Source organism: Xyrauchen texanus, chromosome 1 (genome assembly GCF_025860055.1).
Source record: "Xyrauchen texanus isolate HMW12.3.18 chromosome 1, RBS_HiC_50CHRs, whole genome shotgun sequence".
NCBI classification, from domain to species: Eukaryota; Metazoa; Chordata; class Actinopteri; order Cypriniformes; family Catostomidae; genus Xyrauchen; species Xyrauchen texanus.
Window position 1 is genome coordinate 37,171,393 of NC_068276.1, and position 19,751 is coordinate 37,191,143.

At 45.1% G+C, this 19,751-nt stretch overlaps 1 protein-coding gene across 1 annotated transcript in view; it reads left to right on the forward strand.

Moving 5' to 3' along the window:
* The window catches only part of LOC127622316 (VPS10 domain-containing receptor SorCS2-like), a 268,515-nt gene that overhangs the window by 197,428 nt on the left and 51,336 nt on the right, over window positions 1-19,751 (forward strand). The window contains exons 7-8 of the mRNA XM_052096426.1: window positions 9,095-9,213; window positions 10,769-10,858. Of these exons, the coding sequence (XP_051952386.1) occupies window positions 9,095-9,213; window positions 10,769-10,858 (209 nt within the window). The remainder of the gene's footprint in view (window positions 1-9,094; window positions 9,214-10,768; window positions 10,859-19,751) is intronic.

Consider the following 19,751-nt stretch of genomic DNA (forward strand, 5'->3'; position numbering starts at 1 on the left):
AGGGTGTTTTTAGGACATCAGCTGGCTGTTTTCGCCTCATTCACATAAGGCCCTCTCAGTGAATTCCCCTGTTTGTGCGAGGCTCATGTGTGTGAGAAAGAGTCCAGGCGTGCTGACTCAAGCTGTTTCACAGAGCTCCATCACACTCAACCTAGTAAAGGTTAAACACTGCCTTACAATATGATTGCAACCTTCAGACACACACACTCAATCCTCAAGGGAGGTTAGGGCTCACCAAATAGAAGTTCATGACTGACCTGAAGCAAAACAAAAAAAAGCATCACATTAGACATACAATTTAAGCCCTTGCTTATATACTGTGTTTGTGGCAGACCTGAAGTGTTATTGCTCCAGCTACTGAACTTGCATCCTCCACCTCTCATACAGAGTCTGTTCCAAAACCTAAAGAGCTACCTTTCTGTCAATTACCTACATAGCCAGCTGCCTTCTAAAGCAGTATGCTAACACCATAAGTGATTGCTCTACATAGGTAACAACTCTGTCTGTCAACTAAAAAATTCTCCACACAAAAGACTCAACTCACAATTGATTCTAATAGAGTTTAGTGTTAGCATGTTGCTAAGCTAATAAGCATTGCTAGTAATAATTTCTAATAAGCATAATTGCAAACTAATTAAACACATTTTTAATTATTTGCCATTTAATTATGTTTATCCTGAACATTTCTCTCACTTCGTCTGCATCTTGAATTTCTTTTTACACTGAGCTCATCACAATGCAGAGCTGTCTGTCTAAATCTTTGGTAATGCAGTCTTGGATTGTGGTGAAGAATATATGCAATGATACCTTAAAATTAGACCAAAAAAAGTCTAAACACAGAAACATAATTAAAATGTTTACATTTTGAAGCAGCTTGAATTGGGAGTACACATACTGTGCAATATACAGTTGTGGCCAAACATATAGTCACACTAGGTAAATATGAGTAAAGAAGGCTGTGAAACATATGTCTTTATTGTTTATCATTTTGATCTTTCATTTAAAATATTCACAAAAATCTATTTTCAAATAAATATAAAACAATTGCAGTTTTATCAAAAAACAAATATTTATCTCAAATATACACTTGCGGCCAAAAGTTTGGAATAATATCCGGATTTTACTGTTTTGGAATGAAATGGGGGGCGGCGGCGGCACGGTGGTGCAGCGGTTAGCACTGTCGCCTCACAGCAAGAAGGTCGTGGGTTCAAACCCTGGTTGCCCCGGCCTTTCTGTGTGGAGTTTGCATGTTCTCCCCGTGTCTGCGTAGGTTCTCTCCGGGTACTCCGGCTTCCTCCCACCATCCAAAAGACATGCAGGCTAGGTTAATTGGTGTCTCCAAAAAATTGCCCTAGGTGTGGATGTGGATGTGGATGTGGAGGTGAGTGTGAGTGTATGTCTGTCTATGTGTGGCCCTGCGATGGACTGGCGACCTGTCCAGGGTGTCCCCCGCCTTTCGCCCAATGTTAGCTGGGATAGGCTCCAGCCCCCCGCGACCCTGTACACAGGATAAGCGGTTGACGATGGATGGATGGATGGATGGAATGAAATGGGAATTTTAATTCACCAAAGTGGCATTCAACTGATCACAAAGTATAGTCAGGACATTACTGATGTAAAAAAACAGCTCCATCACTATTTGAAAAATACATTTTTGATCAAATCTAGGCAGGCCCCATTTCCAGCAGCTGTCACTCCGACACCTTTTCCTTGAGCAATCATGCTAAATTGCTAATTTGGTACTAGAAAATCACTTTCCATTGTATCAAACACACCTGAAAGCTATTTGGTTTGTTAAATGAAGCTTAACATTGTCTTTGTGTTTGTTTTTGAGTTGCCACAGTATGCAATAGACCTGCATGTCTTAAGGTCAATATTAAGTCAAAAATGGCAAAAATAAAAACAGCTTTCTCTAGAAACTCATCATTCAATCATTGTTTTGAGGAATGAAGTCTATACAATGCTTGAAATTGGATATTGAAATTAATATATGAATAATTAATGAAGATTTCATACAAAGGTGTTTCATACTACAGTCTTCAAAGACAAAGGACAACGGGCTCTAACAAGGACAGAAAGAGATCTGGAAGGCCAGATGTTCAACTAAACAAGAGGATAAGTACATCAGAGTCTCTAGTTTGAGAAATAGATACTTCACATGTCCTCAGCTGACAGCTTCATTGAATTCTACCCGCTCAACACCAGTTTCATATACTACAGTAAAGAGAAGACTCAGGGGTGCAGGCCTAATGGGAAGATTTGCAAAGAAAAAATGCTTTTGAAACATAAAAAGAAAAAGAAAATCTTAGAGTGGGCAAAGAAACAGACATTGGACAACAGATAATTGGAAAAGAGTGTTATGGATTTTATCTCCATTGAGCTTTTGTGGGATCAGCTAGACTGTAAGGTGCGTGAGAAGTGCCCGACAAGACAGCCACATCTATGGCAAGTGCTACATGAAGAGGGGGGTGAAATGTCACCTGAGTTTCTGGACAAACTGACAGCTACAATGCCAAGGATCTGCAAAGCTGTCATTGCTGCAAGTAGTTTAAGAAGTTCAGAATTGTTTTTTCAAATTGTATTAGTAATTTTTATTAATAGTAATAAAAGTACCAATTTCTTTCCATAAGAGCAAAATCTGTACATTGTGGCCTTTAATTGAAGTAAACTATTTGAAAGGGGTGAATCTCATAATTAAATATATTCTACAAAACATGTTTGCCACAATTATTGGCACCCCTAGAAATTCTTATGAGTAAAATATAACTGAAGGATATTTCCATTCATATTTAAAAATGTTTAGTACACCTGGTTTACAAGGAACATTAAATTGTTCAGCCACGACTACCTGTTTCACATGGGTATAAATATGAGGTAACACACAAGCCAAATTCCCTTAGTCATCCATCACAATGGGACCAAAGAATAAGGTTCTGATGTGCAGCAAACTGTTGTTGAGCTTCACAAAAGTGGCTAAAATAAAAGAACTAAATCATTGAAAATACCCATTTCCACCATCAGGGCAATAATTAAGAAGTGCAAATCAACTGGAGATGTTAAGAATCGGCCTGAAAGAGGACGTGTGTCTATATTGTTTCCATGCATGGTTAGGAGGATGGTTGGAGTGGCCAAAAATTCTCCAAGGATCATAGCTGGAGAATTGCAGGAATTAGTTGAGTCTCTGGCCAGAAAGTCTCCAAAACTACAATCAGACATCACCTACATCACTACAAGTTGTTTGGGAAGGTTTCAAGAAAACAAGCCTTTGCACTCATCCAACAACAAACTCAAGCATCTTCAGTTTGCCAGAACTACTGGACCTTTAAATGAGAATGGGAGCCATGGTTAGATGAAACAAGATAGAGCTTTTTGGCAGCAAACACCAGAGATGGGTTTGGCGCACACAGAGAGGTAGCCGTATGGAAAAGTACCTCATGCCCATGGTTGAATATGGTTTTGGATCTTTAATGTGTGGAGCTTTTTTTATGCCAGAGGCCTTGACATCTTGTTCGGATGCATGGCATCATGGACTATCAAATACCAACAGATAAAAATCAAAACCTGGCCTCTGCCAGAAAACTTAATATGGGCTGTGGTTGGAAAATCCAGCAGGACAAAGATCCAAAACACACATAAAAATCAACACAAAAATAGTTCTACTGACCACAAAATCAAGATCCTCCCATGGTCATCCCAGTCCCCTGACCTGAACCCCATAGAAAACCTGTGTGGTGAACTGAAAAGGGGAGTCCACCAGCGTGGACCTCTGAATTTGAAGGATCTGTAGAGATTCTGTAAGGAGGAATAACTGTGCCACACATATATTTGAGAAAAATATTAGTTTTTGATAAAATTGTGTTTGCAATTGTTTGATATCTATTTGATGATACATTTTTGTGAATATTTTGAATGAAAGACCAAACAATAAGGAAATATTTTTTACATCCTTCTTTTCTCATATTTTCCAAGAGTGCCAATATTTTTGGCCACCACTGTAGCTGTGTACCAAACTACACACTATACACTATGCACTTACAAAATATGCTATGTACTCAGCCATGTAGTGTATGAATTTTCAAAGTGTAGTACCATCGCAAATGGAACACTTTACTACATGAAAGTATTCTCCTTCTAACAGCTAACAGAAGTTATGTTTCAAAAGCAAATGTTATGTTGCCACTAGCTTTTGCACGCTGTCCACCCTCAGTTCAACACTGATATCTCAATGTACATATTCACACAGCATGGTATGATGGTAAATCGTTTAACTCACTTTTGTAAGGTGCTGTTTTTACAGAAGTTTCGCTAGTTGCCATATTCTCCATTAATTACACCTGTTTTGCCAAACCAGCATCGCTGCCGGTAACTCCGCCCCTTCCACTATTGACGGCAAGCTGCAAGCAGTGAGTGCTCAAAGTGTCCAACATTCCACACTCCATTTTGATGGTTGAAAAAACTGCATCATCCGGGTACTCATAGTACACTTATTTTTGTTGCAATTTCAGTAGTACCCTACTCGCACTACTTACACTACAAAATGGCGTAGAGAAGTGCAGAAGCATTTGGGACACACCTTATGTCTTCAATTGATGCCTCCATAGGCAGCTCCATAGACATTAGGTTTTGGAATAGAGCTAAGATGCATCTTATGTGTGTGTGTGTGTATGTGGCAGGGCGGAGGGTGGGGCCGGGTTGTGATTATGTTCACCCGGTCCCTTATCAGGCTAATTAAGCCTCCGAGAATCATAAAGGCCGATGGCAGACGGTGGTGCGACGAGAGTGAGTTTACGGACGTGTCCGTCGTGTGTGTGTTTGTCTTTTGTTTCAGTTTTATATTAAACTATTATTTATATTATCAAGCTGGTTTTCGCCTCCTCCTTTCCATCGAACTACGTCACAGTGTATTTATCACTTTTTAGGGACCAAATGTTCCCATAAGGATAGTTAAACCTAAAATGTTTTACGTTGTGGGGAGAATTTGTCAGTCCCCATGAGGAAAACAGCTTATAAATCATACTAAATTATGATTTTTGAAAATGTATAAATGCAGAAAGTTTTCTGTGAGGGTTAGGTTTAGGTGTAGGGTTAGGGTTAGCAGATATAATATGAAGTTTGTACAGTATAAAAATTATTACATCTATGGAAAGTCCCCATAAAACATGGAAACCCAACGTGTGTGTGTGTGTGTGTGCGCGCGTGCGCGTGTGTGTGTGTGTGTGTGTGTATGCGTGTGTGTGTGTGTGTGTGTGTGAGCTTGTGTGACCTTGTGTGACAGAAGACAGAAGCAAAGCGCTCAACCATTGTAATTGCTTTTTAATGAATTTCTCTGCAGTACTGCTTTGATTAAACATTTGTCTTCTTCTGTGAAGTAGCCTGTTTGTTTGTTTGCCTAATATTATAAACAAAATGTAAGAGGGAGAGGAAACAACATTGAGAAGAGCAATTAAATTCCTCATCTTGAGACGTAACCTTTTGTCATAATTTTTGGAGCATGCTTTCACTAATTCTTTCATCACTTTCAAATTGGTTGTCACGTTGTGTGCATGTTAGAGGAACTGATGAATGTGTATGTTTTGTAGAGGTTGCTGAGCTTTGTATGATATTCTAAACAGAAAGGCCACATCAACAGGGCACCTCTGTACTGTTTTCCCATATTTCATTTCCTGTCATTCTGAATAGAGCAAAGCAGCAGTAGCGGTGTTTTCACTAGTGATGGGCAGTAGCTTCTCTAAAAACTGCGAAGATATTAGCTTAACTACATTTCTGAGCAGCGAGGTGGCAGCTTTGCTAGTTTAAAAATCAAGTAGCTTTTCAGTAGCAAAGCTATATTTATAATTAGGTAGTAGCGACACTGCCCAGCAGTTCGCGGCGGTAAAGAAACGGACAGAGGCGATACAGCACATCTTGCCCTGCTCGGCACAAGAGTGCGTATCCTGTCTGCTCGCAGAGGGCATCCCCCTGCGGCGGCGAAAGCCCAGATGGCTCCGCCCCAGCCCGAAGCGAGTCCTCGGCCCCAGCATAGGGCCCCCAAGAAGGCTCCTAAGTGCACAAAAGGCCCTTCTCCTCAGTTACTGACCCAACGCAGGGGAATGCAAGTGCTTCGAGGTTCCATACAGTGCAGCCACCTTGACCTGGTGTTTCCTGCTCCCCCTGCCGCGAGGCTCCACCCTGAGGTAAATCAGATGCGATTGTCCCCTTAGTGCGCCTCGCCCGGAGCTTGGACACATGGCTAGAGCTTTCCAACGCTTCCGACTCGGCTATACGATTAATTTTGGCAGGTGTCCACGCCGTCTGCTTCACGTCGTTGAAGGGAGAGAGCGCCGTCGTCCTGCGTGCGGAAATCATGGTCCTTCTGCAGAAGGGCGCAATAGAGCCTGTCCCTCCAGCCGAGATGAAGAAAGGGTTCTACAGCTCTTTCTTCATCATGCCAAAGAAAGGTGGTTGGTTTTGGCCAATCTTGGACCTGTGAGTTCAAAACCGGGCCATGCACAGAATCCCGTTCAAGATGCTGGCGCTTAAGCGCATTTTGGCGTGCATCCGGACCTCAAGCTTCTCACGACAGCACCTCTCTGGCAAATTCCCCTGAGGGAGAACCTCCTCTCTCAGGGATGGGGCACAATTTGGCACCTGTGCCCAGACCTCTTGAACCTCTGTGTCTGATCCCTGGACGGGATGCGGAACACCTAAGTGGTCTACCACTCTTGGTGGTAAACACAATCACTCAAGGCAGCTCTATGCCTGAAGTGGCATGTTTTCGCGAGTCGGGTCAGTGCTTTCCTTCCTGCAGGAGAAGTTGGAGGGCCAGATTTCCCCCTCCACATTGAAGGTGTATTTAGCCACTATATCGGCACATCACGATGCAGTAGACGGTAAGTATTTATGGAAGCACGACCTGATTATCAGGTTCCTGAGAGGCACCAGGAGGTTGAACCCTCCTAGGCCATGCCTCTTTCCCTCATGGGACCTCTCTGTGGTCCTTCTGGGCCTTCAGAGAGCCCCGTTTGAGCCCCTAGAGCCCCCTTCTCGTTGAAGACCGCCCTCCTGACCGTGCTCACTTCCATCAAGAGGGTCGGGGACTTGCAGGCTTCCTCTGTCACTGATACTTGTCTGGAGTTCAGTCCGGAAGACTCTCACCTAATCCTGAGACCCCGATCGGGCTATGTGTTTCAAGGTTCGCACAACCCCCTTCAGGGACCAGGTGGTGAGCCTGCAAGCACTGCCCCGGGAGGAGGCAGACCCAGTCTTGTCGTTGCTGTGTCCGGTGCTTGCTTTGCGCATCTACTTGGACCGCAAGCATAGCTTTAGGCACTCTGAGCAGCTCTTTGTCTGCTTTGGCAGACAGCGGAAAGGGAACGCTGTCTCCAAACAGAGGCATCGCTTTGTCATACCAGGCCCAGGCCGTGCCCACCCCTTTGGGAATTCGAGCACACTCTACAAGGAGTGTGGCATCCTCGTGGGCACTGGCCAATGGCACCTCTCTAGCAGACATCTGTAGATGACACGCTCACAAGATTTTGCAATCTCCGGTTTTAGCTGGTTTCATCCCGTGTTTTTCAGGTACATACAGGTAAGTTTGGGAATACAGCAGCTAGACGGGTGTATCGCTTGTGTATGGCGCTTTTCCCCTCCATGAGGTGAAGATGTGCACTCTATCCTCCCAAGCGAGTTCACAAATCCGTGAACCCTGGATATCCATCCTCCCTAGCCCTCTGGCTCGTGAATTCGGCAGAGGAATTCGTAGTCGGACCCAGTACGTGTGCTAGCATGCCCTGTACTGGGGTAGGTGGCCCACAGATGCCGGTTACCCCGGTGAACCCCTGTGATGTATCTTCCATGGTATGGGGTGATGGTGGTGTAGTGGGCTAAAGCACATAACTGTTAATCAGAAGGTCGCTGGTTCAATCCCCACAGCCACCACCATTGTGTCCTTGAGTAGGGCACTTAACTCCAGGTTGCTCTGGGGGGATTGTCCCTGTAATAAATGCACTGTAAGTCGCTTTGGATAAAAGCATAAATGTAAATGTAAATGTACAGTCTCCCTATCGGTAGACCCACGTCTTCCTTGGGCAGAGAGAAAACGTAGAGAGTAAAGGCTGCGGCTGGCGTGGGAATTATACTATGTTTTTTGGGGCGTTTTGGGAACCGACGTGCAGTCCAAGTTTGTATAGGGACCCCTAGTGTCAATACATTGACACAAAGTCGAGTGAGTAACAGATAGGGCACGTCTCGGTTACTGTCGTAACCTCCGCTCCCTGATGTAGGGAACGAGACGTTGTGTCCCCCTTGCCACAATGCTGTCCTACCCGCTGAAACCTTTGTGCTGAGGAGCCGAGACAGGGTCCTGGACATTGTGCTGAGGAGCCGAGACAGGGTCCTGGACATTTCAGCGGGTAGAAAAGGCCAATGAGAATTGGCAAGTGGAATTTGCATGCCACTCCCCCAGATATACGGGTATAAAAGGAGCTGGCTCACAACCACTCAAAAAATTGCCAATTCTCATTGGCCTTTTCTACCCGCTGAAATGTCCAGGACCCTGTCTCGGCTCCTCAGCACAATGTCCAGGACCCTGTCTCGGCTCCTCAGCAGATCTGAGGGGTTTGGGGCTCCCAAGAGCGACCCCTAGTGTCACTACATTGACACAACGTCTCATTCTCTCCATCAGGGAACAGAGGTTACGACAGTAACCGAGAAGTTTCTCTCCATTCACCTCTGGAATTAAACACTTACGAACTAAAGCCAAATGATCTTATACAAAAATTAAAATCCTTTCAAACTTCACAGTTTTACCTTTATTCTTGACCTTCTTCCAAGCCTGTGTGTGGGTCAGGCTTTGCCTACACAGTGGGATCTAAAAGTATACTATTTTACTATATAATCCACCACTGGTACAACAAAGCCTAAAATCATACTGAATAAAGGTTTAATATAAATCTGAACATGGAAACATTTTGTGGTGAGGGTTAGGTTTAGGGGTAGGATTAGGGGATAGAAAATATCACTACCTCAGAATAAAAACAACAGAATTCAATGACAATTCCCCACCATATTTGACAAACAAATGTGTGTTTTTGAGTGTTTTTCTCTCTTTCTCCAGGATACCTTTATGTGACATGTCTCATCCAGAATTGCTCGGATAAAATTGTGACAGCACAGTTCCTGGGGAAGACTGACCACAATTCCCTCTCAGTGCAAGATGAGTACATATTTGTAAAGGTAAATTATGTGCTACATTTACATGAATGTTTGAATACATGATACTTTATTTTGATTTATGGGGCGGTTACACTAGGCTTTGAGCAATTGATTTTGGAGTTTGGACAATGCAATGGGCCAGAATATGATCTCACATGGGAGAGCTTCTGGTTTTAGTAATTAACTCTTCACAACTAATATTATATTAAAAATGTTATAATATACCATCTACTCACTTTCCCACAACAATGAAACATGCAGCTTTGAAATACACTCACCGTGCACTTTATTAGGAACACTATGGTTGTAGCCCATTCGCTTCAAGATTTGATATGTTGTGCATTCTGAGATGCCATCCACTACAATTGTACAGAAAGGTTATCTGAGTTGTTGCAGCCTTTCTGTCAGCTCGAAGTTGTCTGGCCATTCTCAGTTGACCTCTCTCATCAACAAGACATTTCTGTCAGCAGAACTGCTGCTCAATGGATGTTTTTTGTTTTTTGGCACCATTCGGAGTCAATTCTAGAGACTGTTGTGCATGAAAATCCCAGGAGATCAGCAGATACAGAAATATTCAAACCAGCCTGTCTGGCACCAAAAATCATGTCACTGTCAAAATCACTGAGATCACAATCTTTCCCTATTCTGATGGCTGATGTGAACATTTTACTGAAGCTCCTGACCTGTATCTGCATGATTTTATGCATTGCATTGCTTCCACATATTTGGCTGAATATTTAGGTGTACAGGTATTCCTAATAAAGTGCTTGTGAATGTATGTATTCATTGTTTTAAGCCAAGAGGTCAGCATGTGATATTTTGATCATCTTATTGTCATGAGTCCTCTCGTCATAGGGATTCGTGGTTCAATGTTCACCAAACGATAAGTAGCATTGTACAAACTTTCTTAGAATGAACTTTCGTTTCTGATCTCCTGTGTCTTGATGCATTTGAATGGGAGTAATTGAAATACAATATGTAGTGTGACCGCCCCTTTACTGTGTCTTCATTTTTTCCATTTCCTTTCCTTTCTTTTTTCTTTTTTTTTTATGTGTAATTAGCCAATGGCTCAAGGACATTTGTTCTTGTTCTGTATTAATTTCTTTCACTCCCTCCTCCTCTCACTTGTTCTGTTGTACTTTGAAGAGATTTAAGCTGTTGAAAGGAATTCAGATATGCCCTTGAGAAACTACAGTATGGCTACAGTGCGTGAAATGATTGTGTCTGGTCAGAAGGTTGGAGAGTTAGACAGAAGCATGTCAACGTGGCCCGGACACAATACTTGTGAACCATTGAGAATTTTTACAACAAGCCAATAGACATAGCTTTGGATCTGAGCTTGTTAAGACAAAATCTGTTTGGACAATTGGACAAGTATAAAGGGCAGTGTGAATGGAGATGGAACCTGAGGGAGGAGAAGGAAATGGTTGAATTAATGGGATTGAGAGGGTAGGGGAACAGTTTGTCTTAAAACTGCTGATTTAATCAAAACAAGATCTTGTCATTGGAATGATTAAATAGAAATCATGAAATGGTAAACAAAACAAACACTTTAGAAACCTTTTTCTTCTTTTAGGTAACCACAGGAAATCATACCAAGTATTATGTCTCGTACCGGAGGAATGAATTTGTTCAGATGAGATTTCCGAAATATGCCCTAGCAAAGGTAAGGTCCTCTCTAGAAGGTCCTTTCTCTGCCTTTTAAATAACCAATATCCACTTCCAGCACCACTCTTGTGCATTTTTATGTATTCATTACTAAATATTGTCTGCATGTTATAAAGAAGAAAAATAACATTGTTCATTTAAATGTGATTTTAGATATGATTTCCATATTTAAAATAATTTGAGCTGTAGCACCAAACTAAAGCAAAATCCAAGGTCATAATCATGAGATACTTGAAACAAAGTGATTCTGTACTGTAACAGCACTATACAGTATGTACTGTATGTATACTTGTGTGTATTTGTGCACTGCGTTTGAGGTTGCTGCTGTTTCTTGAACCATGCATCAGTTGTGTATCATTGTTTTAAGAGCATTGTGGACGACCCCACACACCCCTCACACAAATCTTTACCCTCCTGCCGTCTGGCAAGAGGTACCGAAGCATTCGGGCCCTCATGGCCAGACTGTGTAACAGCTTCTTCCCCCAAGCCATCAGACTCCTCAATACTCAGAGACTGGTTTGACACACACACACACACGTGTCCCGAGTTGCACTTTAATTACTGTCACTTTATAACTGTCTGCTACCTGAATAACTGCTATGTGCATAGAACACTATCTCATAGTATGTTATGTTTACGTTTTTAGAAACGGTCATCTTTTTGCACTGCTGAGTACTGGTCGGCGCTGCACTGTGTCTATTGTCCTGTTCATTGTCAGTAATTTGTTGTACTGTCCCGTACTTTGCAATTGTTTGCACGTGCACTTTATATATGTATATATAGGTATTTTATGTAGGTATTTTATTTCGTTGTGTTGTCTCATGTGGTCCTGTGTTGGTCCTTTGTTGTTTTTATGCAGCACCATGGTCCTGGAGGAACGTTGTCTCGTTTTGCTGTGTACTGTACTAACTGTATATGGTTGAAACGACAATAAAAACCACTTGACTTGACTTGACTTGAAGAGGGTTATTGTTCTATTATCAACTGCAGCTGTTGTGGCCCTTAAAAGCCACAGAGTGACTATGACGTATTGACGTACTGAAAAGCACAGTTGGTGTCTAGCATTGAGACACTACACCAATATAACCCAGACGTCACTTTAACCTACTGAGTAACCATGATATATTGCAGTAATATGCCAGCGAAAGAAGACAGCTGGCTAAGGGTTATAGCTGATGGCTGACCAGACTGTCTGTGGCTCTAACCCAGGGGAGTGCTTCAGTAAAATGCTGCCTGACTGTAATTGAATTACATTGATTTGAGTGGAGGCCAGGGGGGCCTGCTTCATGTATATTTCACTTCAGAGAGAGATGGAGAGAGAGGCAGGGAAAGGGGAGAGGCTTTAGGGCAGCTGCTGTCAATGGCATGTGTAACTATGCCAACCGCTGATTCACAGTAACGTGAAAGAGAGAGAGAGAAAGAGAGAGAGAGAGAGAGAGAGAGAGAGAGAGAGAGAAACGTGCGAGAGAAAGAGTATTAGAAAGAAAGATGCCTCAGATTTACTGAGCATTCAACTTAATGGCACAGTTAAAAGCATGGATTTAATTACTGTGGACACTGCAAATTTTGGGGATGTTTAATATGCTAAAGGTGCTTGGTGCCTGCAGATGTGTATGTGACAATTTTGGAAGGATACATTTATAATTTCCTTTTCGTGGTGTCATGTTGGGGCGTAAAGCAATATTGATGGCCTTTCAATCCGTGTATCATAAATTTTTTTCATATTCAATTAAGAATCAAAACTGTGAAAAACAATTTATTTCATGAATCATTTACAAAACCAATATTAAAAAGCAAATAACGAGTTATTGTTCAATTTAATAGGAAATTGGAAAAATGGCCACAGGGCACTGTTTGTTTTGATAAGTTGATTTTCCATCTAAAAAGAAACTAAACGAGCTGAAAAATGTATTTGCACAGGTGGGTGGCCCCTGAAACGCCCCTTTCTCCTGAATGGTCAACCTGCAGCGCATCTGTATTTTATTTTCAGTGCCGTGAGACAAAATAAGTGTTCACTGTTGTTAAATTGTTCAAATGAATTTCTTCTCAATTAATAATAAATTCTTCATCATATATTCTCGAAAACACGCCATATTTATTGCAATTGTGCTATCTCTCTCAACACAATAACACAGAGCTTACAGTAAAATTTCACTGAATTCAGTTACTGATGAAGGGGCTTTGCCTTTGTGTCAGTGTGCTCAAGTATGCGGCTCAGCATTGGGACAATCATTGGCATGGGAAGCAAGTGATAATAGTGAGGGAGATTAATACCTATGTGCTATACAGGCTAGAGGTACTCAATAGGCCGGATACAGACAAGAGGACATTTCAATCCAGAACGAGCTCTAAATCCTTGTGCTAGTTACCTGACACCTGGCTAAGTGATTGTGTAAGCATACATGTATATGCGTGCAGAGTGGTAATAAAGCACGTTCAGCTCTAGAGAGAAATCTTTCTCTCTGGAGCGGGAATAAAACGTGTTCATCGTTAGAGAGAAATCTTTCTCTCTGGAGCGGGAATAAAACACGTTAAGTGCTAGAGAGAAATATTCCTCTCTAGAGCGGGAATAAAGCACGTTCAGCACTACATACTTTATTCCTACTCCGCGTGCATTACCTCTCTCACCACTATAGACATGAGGCAACACATAAAGGCAAATTTACAGGACATACGATTTGCAGGTGTGGTTATTTTAACATCAAAAACGTTAACATCAAAAATGTTAACGTGGTGCCTTAAGACTATAATGTAACTGTAAAGCGATTTGGGGAGTGCAGCAGGCTCGGTTTTGCCAGGTAAATCCCCAAGAACCACCCGCCCCCCCAGAACACTTGTTTGCTTCCATCCGGGTCTGACACCCTGCATGCCTTGGCCTTCCTGCAAGTCCACCAGGCCAAGGCACTTAAAGATCTGCACTTGGGTAGTCCTGATCCTGATGTGCTTCAGGAACTGCGCTCCGACCAACCACGCCCCCCAGGCCACGAAGGTCACAGCGCCGGCACTCGGACAGGTGATGCGCACACTCATGGTCCAGGAACGATATCTGTGGCTGAACCTGGTCGAGTTGCGGGATCCCTACAAAGCCCGCTTTCTCAACGCCCCCGTGTCCCAGTTCAGCTTATTTGGTGACACTGTTGAAGACTTTGCCCAGCAGTATTCAGCAGTGAGGAAGCAGACAGAGGCCATCTCCCACATCATCGCCGCCGTGCTCCGTCTGCTCACCGAGGGCGTCCCCCTGTGGCTTCTAAACAAAAGGCAGTTCCGCTTCAACCTGGGCCCAGCTCTCAGCCCCAGCGTAGAGCTCCCTGCAGGAAGCTGACACCCCTGTCTCACGAACCACTACCGGGACCCAGAAAAGACAGTGGGTCCCTCACTCCTTCGGTCACCTAACCGGTGCCCCCACACGCCATTCTCATGGCAAACATCCGTGGTGGCAAACATCAGGACGTGGTCCCCTTGCCTCCATGCCTTCGACTGTAGACTCCGGTTCTGACAAGTCTAGAGGACTCACTTTCCCACCCGGATGGAAGGAGCATGGTAAGTGCTTTGAGTTTTTTTCTCAGCACATCTGTTTCATAATATTATCTGCTCCCCCCGCTGCAAAGCCCCCACCGGGTCATACGTGATCGTCCCCTTAGTTTCCCCCTTTCAGAGCTTGGACGCGATGCTTACACTTCCAACCCGTTGCACTGGCTGGATTAGTTCGCCAGGCACTCACGATTTTGTTCGCCAGGCACTCGCCCCAGAGGGATGCGATAGAGCCGTTCCACCAACCGAGATGAAGCCATGGTCCTACGGCCCTCACCTACGGCCCGACGTACCAGTACCAGTACCAGGTCCTCCCCTTTGGCTCGTCCCTGTCCCCTCGCATCTTCACGAAGGTTCATAGAGGCCGCCCTTGCCCCGCTAAGGGAAGTGGGCATCCGTGTACTCGATTTCCTCGACGACTGGCTGATTCTGGCTCACTCTCGAGAGTCTCTGTGCACACACAGTGACCAGGTGCTCAGGCACTTCAGCCGTCTACGGCTTTAGGTCAACTGGGAAAAGAGCAAGCTCTCCTCAGTTTAGAGCATCTCTTTTCTCGGCATGGAGTTAGAGCCAGTATTAATGACAAAGTGTGTCACAAACGAGTGCACGCAGCCGGTGCTGAACTGCCTAAGTTCGCTCAGACAAGGCACAGCGGTTCCACTGCAGCGGTTCCAGAGGCTCCTGGGGAATATGACATCCTCAGCAGCGGCCGTGCCGCTCGGGTTGATGCGTATGAGAATGCTTCAGCACTGGCTTCAGACTCGGGACCCAAGATGGGCATGGTGCCACAGCACATTCCATTTGTTCATCACCTCTTTCTGCCACCAGACATTCAACCCTTAGACAGGCCTCTGTTTTCTGCGGACAGGAGTCCCCCGACAACAGGTGTCCAGATGCGTCGTGGTCACCACAGATGCTTCCAAACTCTGTTGGGGTGCCGTGTGCAACGGGCACGCAGCCGCTGGCTCCTGGAAAGGACCGCACCTACGTTGGCACATCAACTGCCTACAGTTGTTGGCTGTACTTCTTGCCCTGCTGAGGTCTCTCCCGCTGATCCAGGGCAAGCATCTTTTGGTCCGTTCAGACAACACCACGATAGTGGCGTACATAAATCGCCAAGGTGGTGTACGCTCTCGTCACATGTCACAACTTGCCCGCCATCTCCTCTTTTGGAGTCAGGTCGACTCAGGTCGCTGCATGCCACTCATATTCCAGGCAGCCTCAACATGGCAGCAGACGTGCTGTCGCGACAGGGCATGAGGTGGACCTATATGCTTCCCAGGAGACCTCCCACTGCCTACTCTGGTACTCCATAACGGAGGCTTCCCTTGGAACAGATGTGCATTTCCCCCAGTGAGCCAGGTGCTGTGCAAGGCCAGGGAGGATGAGGAACAAGTCACCCTAGTGGCCCACTATTGGCTCACTCGGACTTGGTTCTCCGACCTTCGCTCCTTGCCACAGTACCTCCCTGGAAAATTCCCCTGAGAAGGGACCTTCTTTCTCAGGGACAGGGCACCCTCTGGCATCTGCGCCCAGACCTCTGGAACCTCCATGTCTGTACCTTGGACGGACTGCAGAAGATCCAAGTGGCCTACTACCTGCTTTCGTAGACACAATCAACCAAGCCAGAGCTCCATCTACCAGGCAGCTTTACACCCCGAAGTGGCGCATGTTTGCGAATTGGTGTTCTTCCCGATCTGAAGACATGCAGAGATGTGCAGTTGGGTCAGTGCTCTCATGTCTGCAGGAGAGGCTGGAGGGGAAGCTGTCCCCCTCCACCTTGAAGGCCTATGTTGCCGCCATGTTTGCTCACCACAATGGAGTGGACGGCAAGTCCTTAGGAAAGCACGACCTGATCATCAGGTTCTTTAGAGGCTCCCGGAGGCTAAACCCTCCCAGGCCATGCCTGTTCCCCTCATGGGATCTTTCCATGGTCCTTTTGGGCCTTCAGTGACCCCTCTTCGAGCCGCTAGAATATGTCGAGTTTAGAGCCCTCTCCTCGAAGAAGGTCCTTCGAAGAGGGACCTGCGAGCCTTCTCTGTCAGCGACACGCCATCCTAAGACCTCGACCGGGCTACATGCCCACGGTTCCTATGACTCCCTCAGAGATAGTGAACCTGCAAGCGAAGCTGCCCCAGGAGGAGGCAGACCCAGCCTTATCGTTGCTGTGTCCAGTGCGTGCGTTGTATACCTATGTGGACCGCACGCAGAGCTTTAGATGTTCTGAGTAGCTCTTTGTTTGCTGTGGCAGACAGCGGAAACGATACAGTTTCCAACAGAGGTTGCCCATGGCTGGCTTATCAGCACCAGGCCGTGTCCACCCCTTGCGGGTTCAAGCACACTTTATGAGCAGTGTGGCATTCTCGTGTGCACTGGTCAATGGCACCTCCCTAGCAGACATCTGCAGAGCGGCTGGCTGGGCAACACCCAATACCTTTATGAGATTCTACAATCTCAGGGTTGAGTCGGTCTCGTCCCGTATTTTCTCAGGTCCAAGCACGTAGAAATCTGTAATGCAGAATTGCTGACCGAGTATTCTGCTTGCACATAGTGCCCTTCCCCTCCACTGAGGCAATCACGTGCGCTCTTCCACTAAACTCATGCTCCCTGGATATCTTTCCTCCCTAGCCCTCTGGTTCGTGAATTCAGAGGAGGAATTCCCGACCAGACCCTCCACGGGTACTAACTACTCTGTACTGGAATAGGTGCTCCACAGGTATCGGTCATCACGATTACCCCCTGTGGAGTATTTTCCGTGGTATGGTCCCCCTGCTGGCGGACCCGCGTCTCCCTTGGGTTGTTCCCTCTGCCCCCCGGTCGCTGTGTTTGTAGAAACTCCTCCCTCTCTAGGTAGGACCTACCACCGCGCCGCTTCCACGTGTGGCCTGAAAACCCATTTCAAGTATTTGCCACATTTAACTTCCCCCCAGCCTAGACAGGATGTGGTCTCCATGCGGTCTTTTTCCCCTGAAAGAATAGGAGCTGGAAAAGAACACCTTCCCCGATGCATGTTATAGCATTAAATGGCCCAGCCGCTTTAACACTATGCGAGAAACATAGAGAGAGAAAAGGCACGGCTGGTGTGGCCTGCTCCCATGTTTGGCATGTCGCATGTTCCCCCCTTCAGGTATGCCAGAAACCCAAAATGTTTATGACGTTTTATGGAGTGTTGAGGAAGGGCACCTGCATCAGCAGTTCACATGCATGGTTCAGCGCATGGCGTGATTGAATAGGGACCCCTAGTGTCGCTTCAATCGACACAACATTGAGTGAGCGACAGAAGGGGAACATCTAGGTTAGTAACAGCCAATCCTTATTCTCGGCTCTTCAGTATAAAACCTGACTAGACAGATGCACGTTTCCCTACTTTTATACCTGTATGTCCAGGGGAGGGACATGCAAATTCTGACTGCCAATTCATCATTGGCCTTTTCTCAATTTCAGTGGTAACCGAGGCCTTCACTTCGATTGAAGTGTAGCTTCAATCGACACAACGTCTCGTTCCCTCCATAGGGAACGGGGGTTACAACAGTAACCTAGACGTTTTTTTATATATCTAAGTCCCTCATTTCATCTGTTTTTGATTGCTCAATTGAAAACATTTTAGTTTCAGATCATGCCCTGGTGTGTTTAGGGGTGTTGCCACATATCATATAGTCGGCGCTTTAATATATCCCTTTTACAAAATACTGAATTCGAACAAATAATAAAGGTCTATGTGGAGACCAACTGGTCCTCATTATCCTCTTTGGGCGTGGCTTGTGAGGCACTTTAGGTGGTTCTTAGGGGCTGGATCTTACAGTATGCTGCATTCACCAAAAAATCCAAAGCACAAGAACTTGTGGATTTGGAAGGGAATTTTAAAAGTGCAGAGGTAGAGCTGAAGCACCAAATGTCATCTAATGGCCTCAGGGAATTGACCCAGTTGAAATACAGATATAATATCATTTTGTCGTGGAAGGTGGAGTTTTGGCTATTCAGGGCAAGACGGTCATACTTTGAGTCGGGTGACAAGGCAGGGAAACAGCTGGCTAGATATATAAAACAGAGAGAGTATTGTTCTACCATTCCCTCAGTGAAATCTGCTGGTGGTTAAATATTTACCTTGGCCATTGATATTAATTATGCTTAAAGAATTCAATCTTGATCTCTATAGTTCCACATATTCGTCTACTGATGAGGATATTAGGAACTGTTGCATAGGCCTATTGACAAAGGTGGGCAAGGCCTACCCAGAATTTTGTTTTATTATTATGTGTTCGGTCTCAGACATTTGGCTCATTGGTCACTTCCACCTGAGAGAGCCCCTCCCTGGTTTTGAAAAGATGAGCTTTTGAAGCTTTTGAAAGATGAGCATTCATGAACTTCATGAGCAAGTGCCCTGTGCTCACACACTCTGACAAAAGTAAACCTATTTCTTTACATAGTAGGTCTGCTTCTATAGTTGTCACGGAGCGCTAAGCTATGCCTCCCTCTGGTTTCAGTACTGGATTGTCCCTTTATCTGAGCCTGTTTCTGTTTATGTCTGCTTCTCTCTGTTTGATCGCATGTGTGAATAAACTACTGCAAATGGATCCAAACACCTCTGCCTCTACACTACAGAACACTACAGAATGCCATCACAGGATCCAGCAGATTATGGAGCTCACCATTCGTCTCGATCATCTCATCCGGGCTCGTCGCTCATCGTACAAAACTAACTTCTTTGTTAAACACCCAGTAATCACAGAACCCGAGCCTATGCAGATCGGCTTCGGCCATATCACTACGACCGAGCGTGAGAGGAGAAGGCGGCATAATCTGTGCATGTATTGCGCTCAACCCGGTCATCTGAGCGCTTCCTGTCCAGTGAGACCTCCTGGGAGACCCACATCCACAGATTCGATTGCGGTGAGTCCTCATGTTTCATCTCTAAACTCACTCATTTTGGAGATTTCGCTATATTCAAATAGAAAGAGTGTCAAAACTAAAGCATTAATTGACTCAGGAGCGGCAGGGTGTTTTGTTGATCTTGCTTTTGCCAAAACTCATCGTCTTCCTCTCGTCTCTTGTGATCCCCGGATGGCAGTTGCAGCGTTGGATGGGCGCCCCCCTGGGGACAGGGAGAGTGCAGTACATCACACAACCCCTCACGCTTAACATCGGCTCTCAGCACACCGAAACTATACAGCTGTTTACCATTAATTCACTTCTTCTTTCAGTAATACTAGGATTTCCCTGGTTGGAGAATCACAACCCCCAGATTTCCTGGTCAGAGAGGAGGATTTCCCAGTGGCCTCCCCGTTGTCAGAGGAACTGCGCACCCACTGTCCAAGGTCCTGAAGCATGCCTCATTTCATCTACGGAATCGAATCTTCATA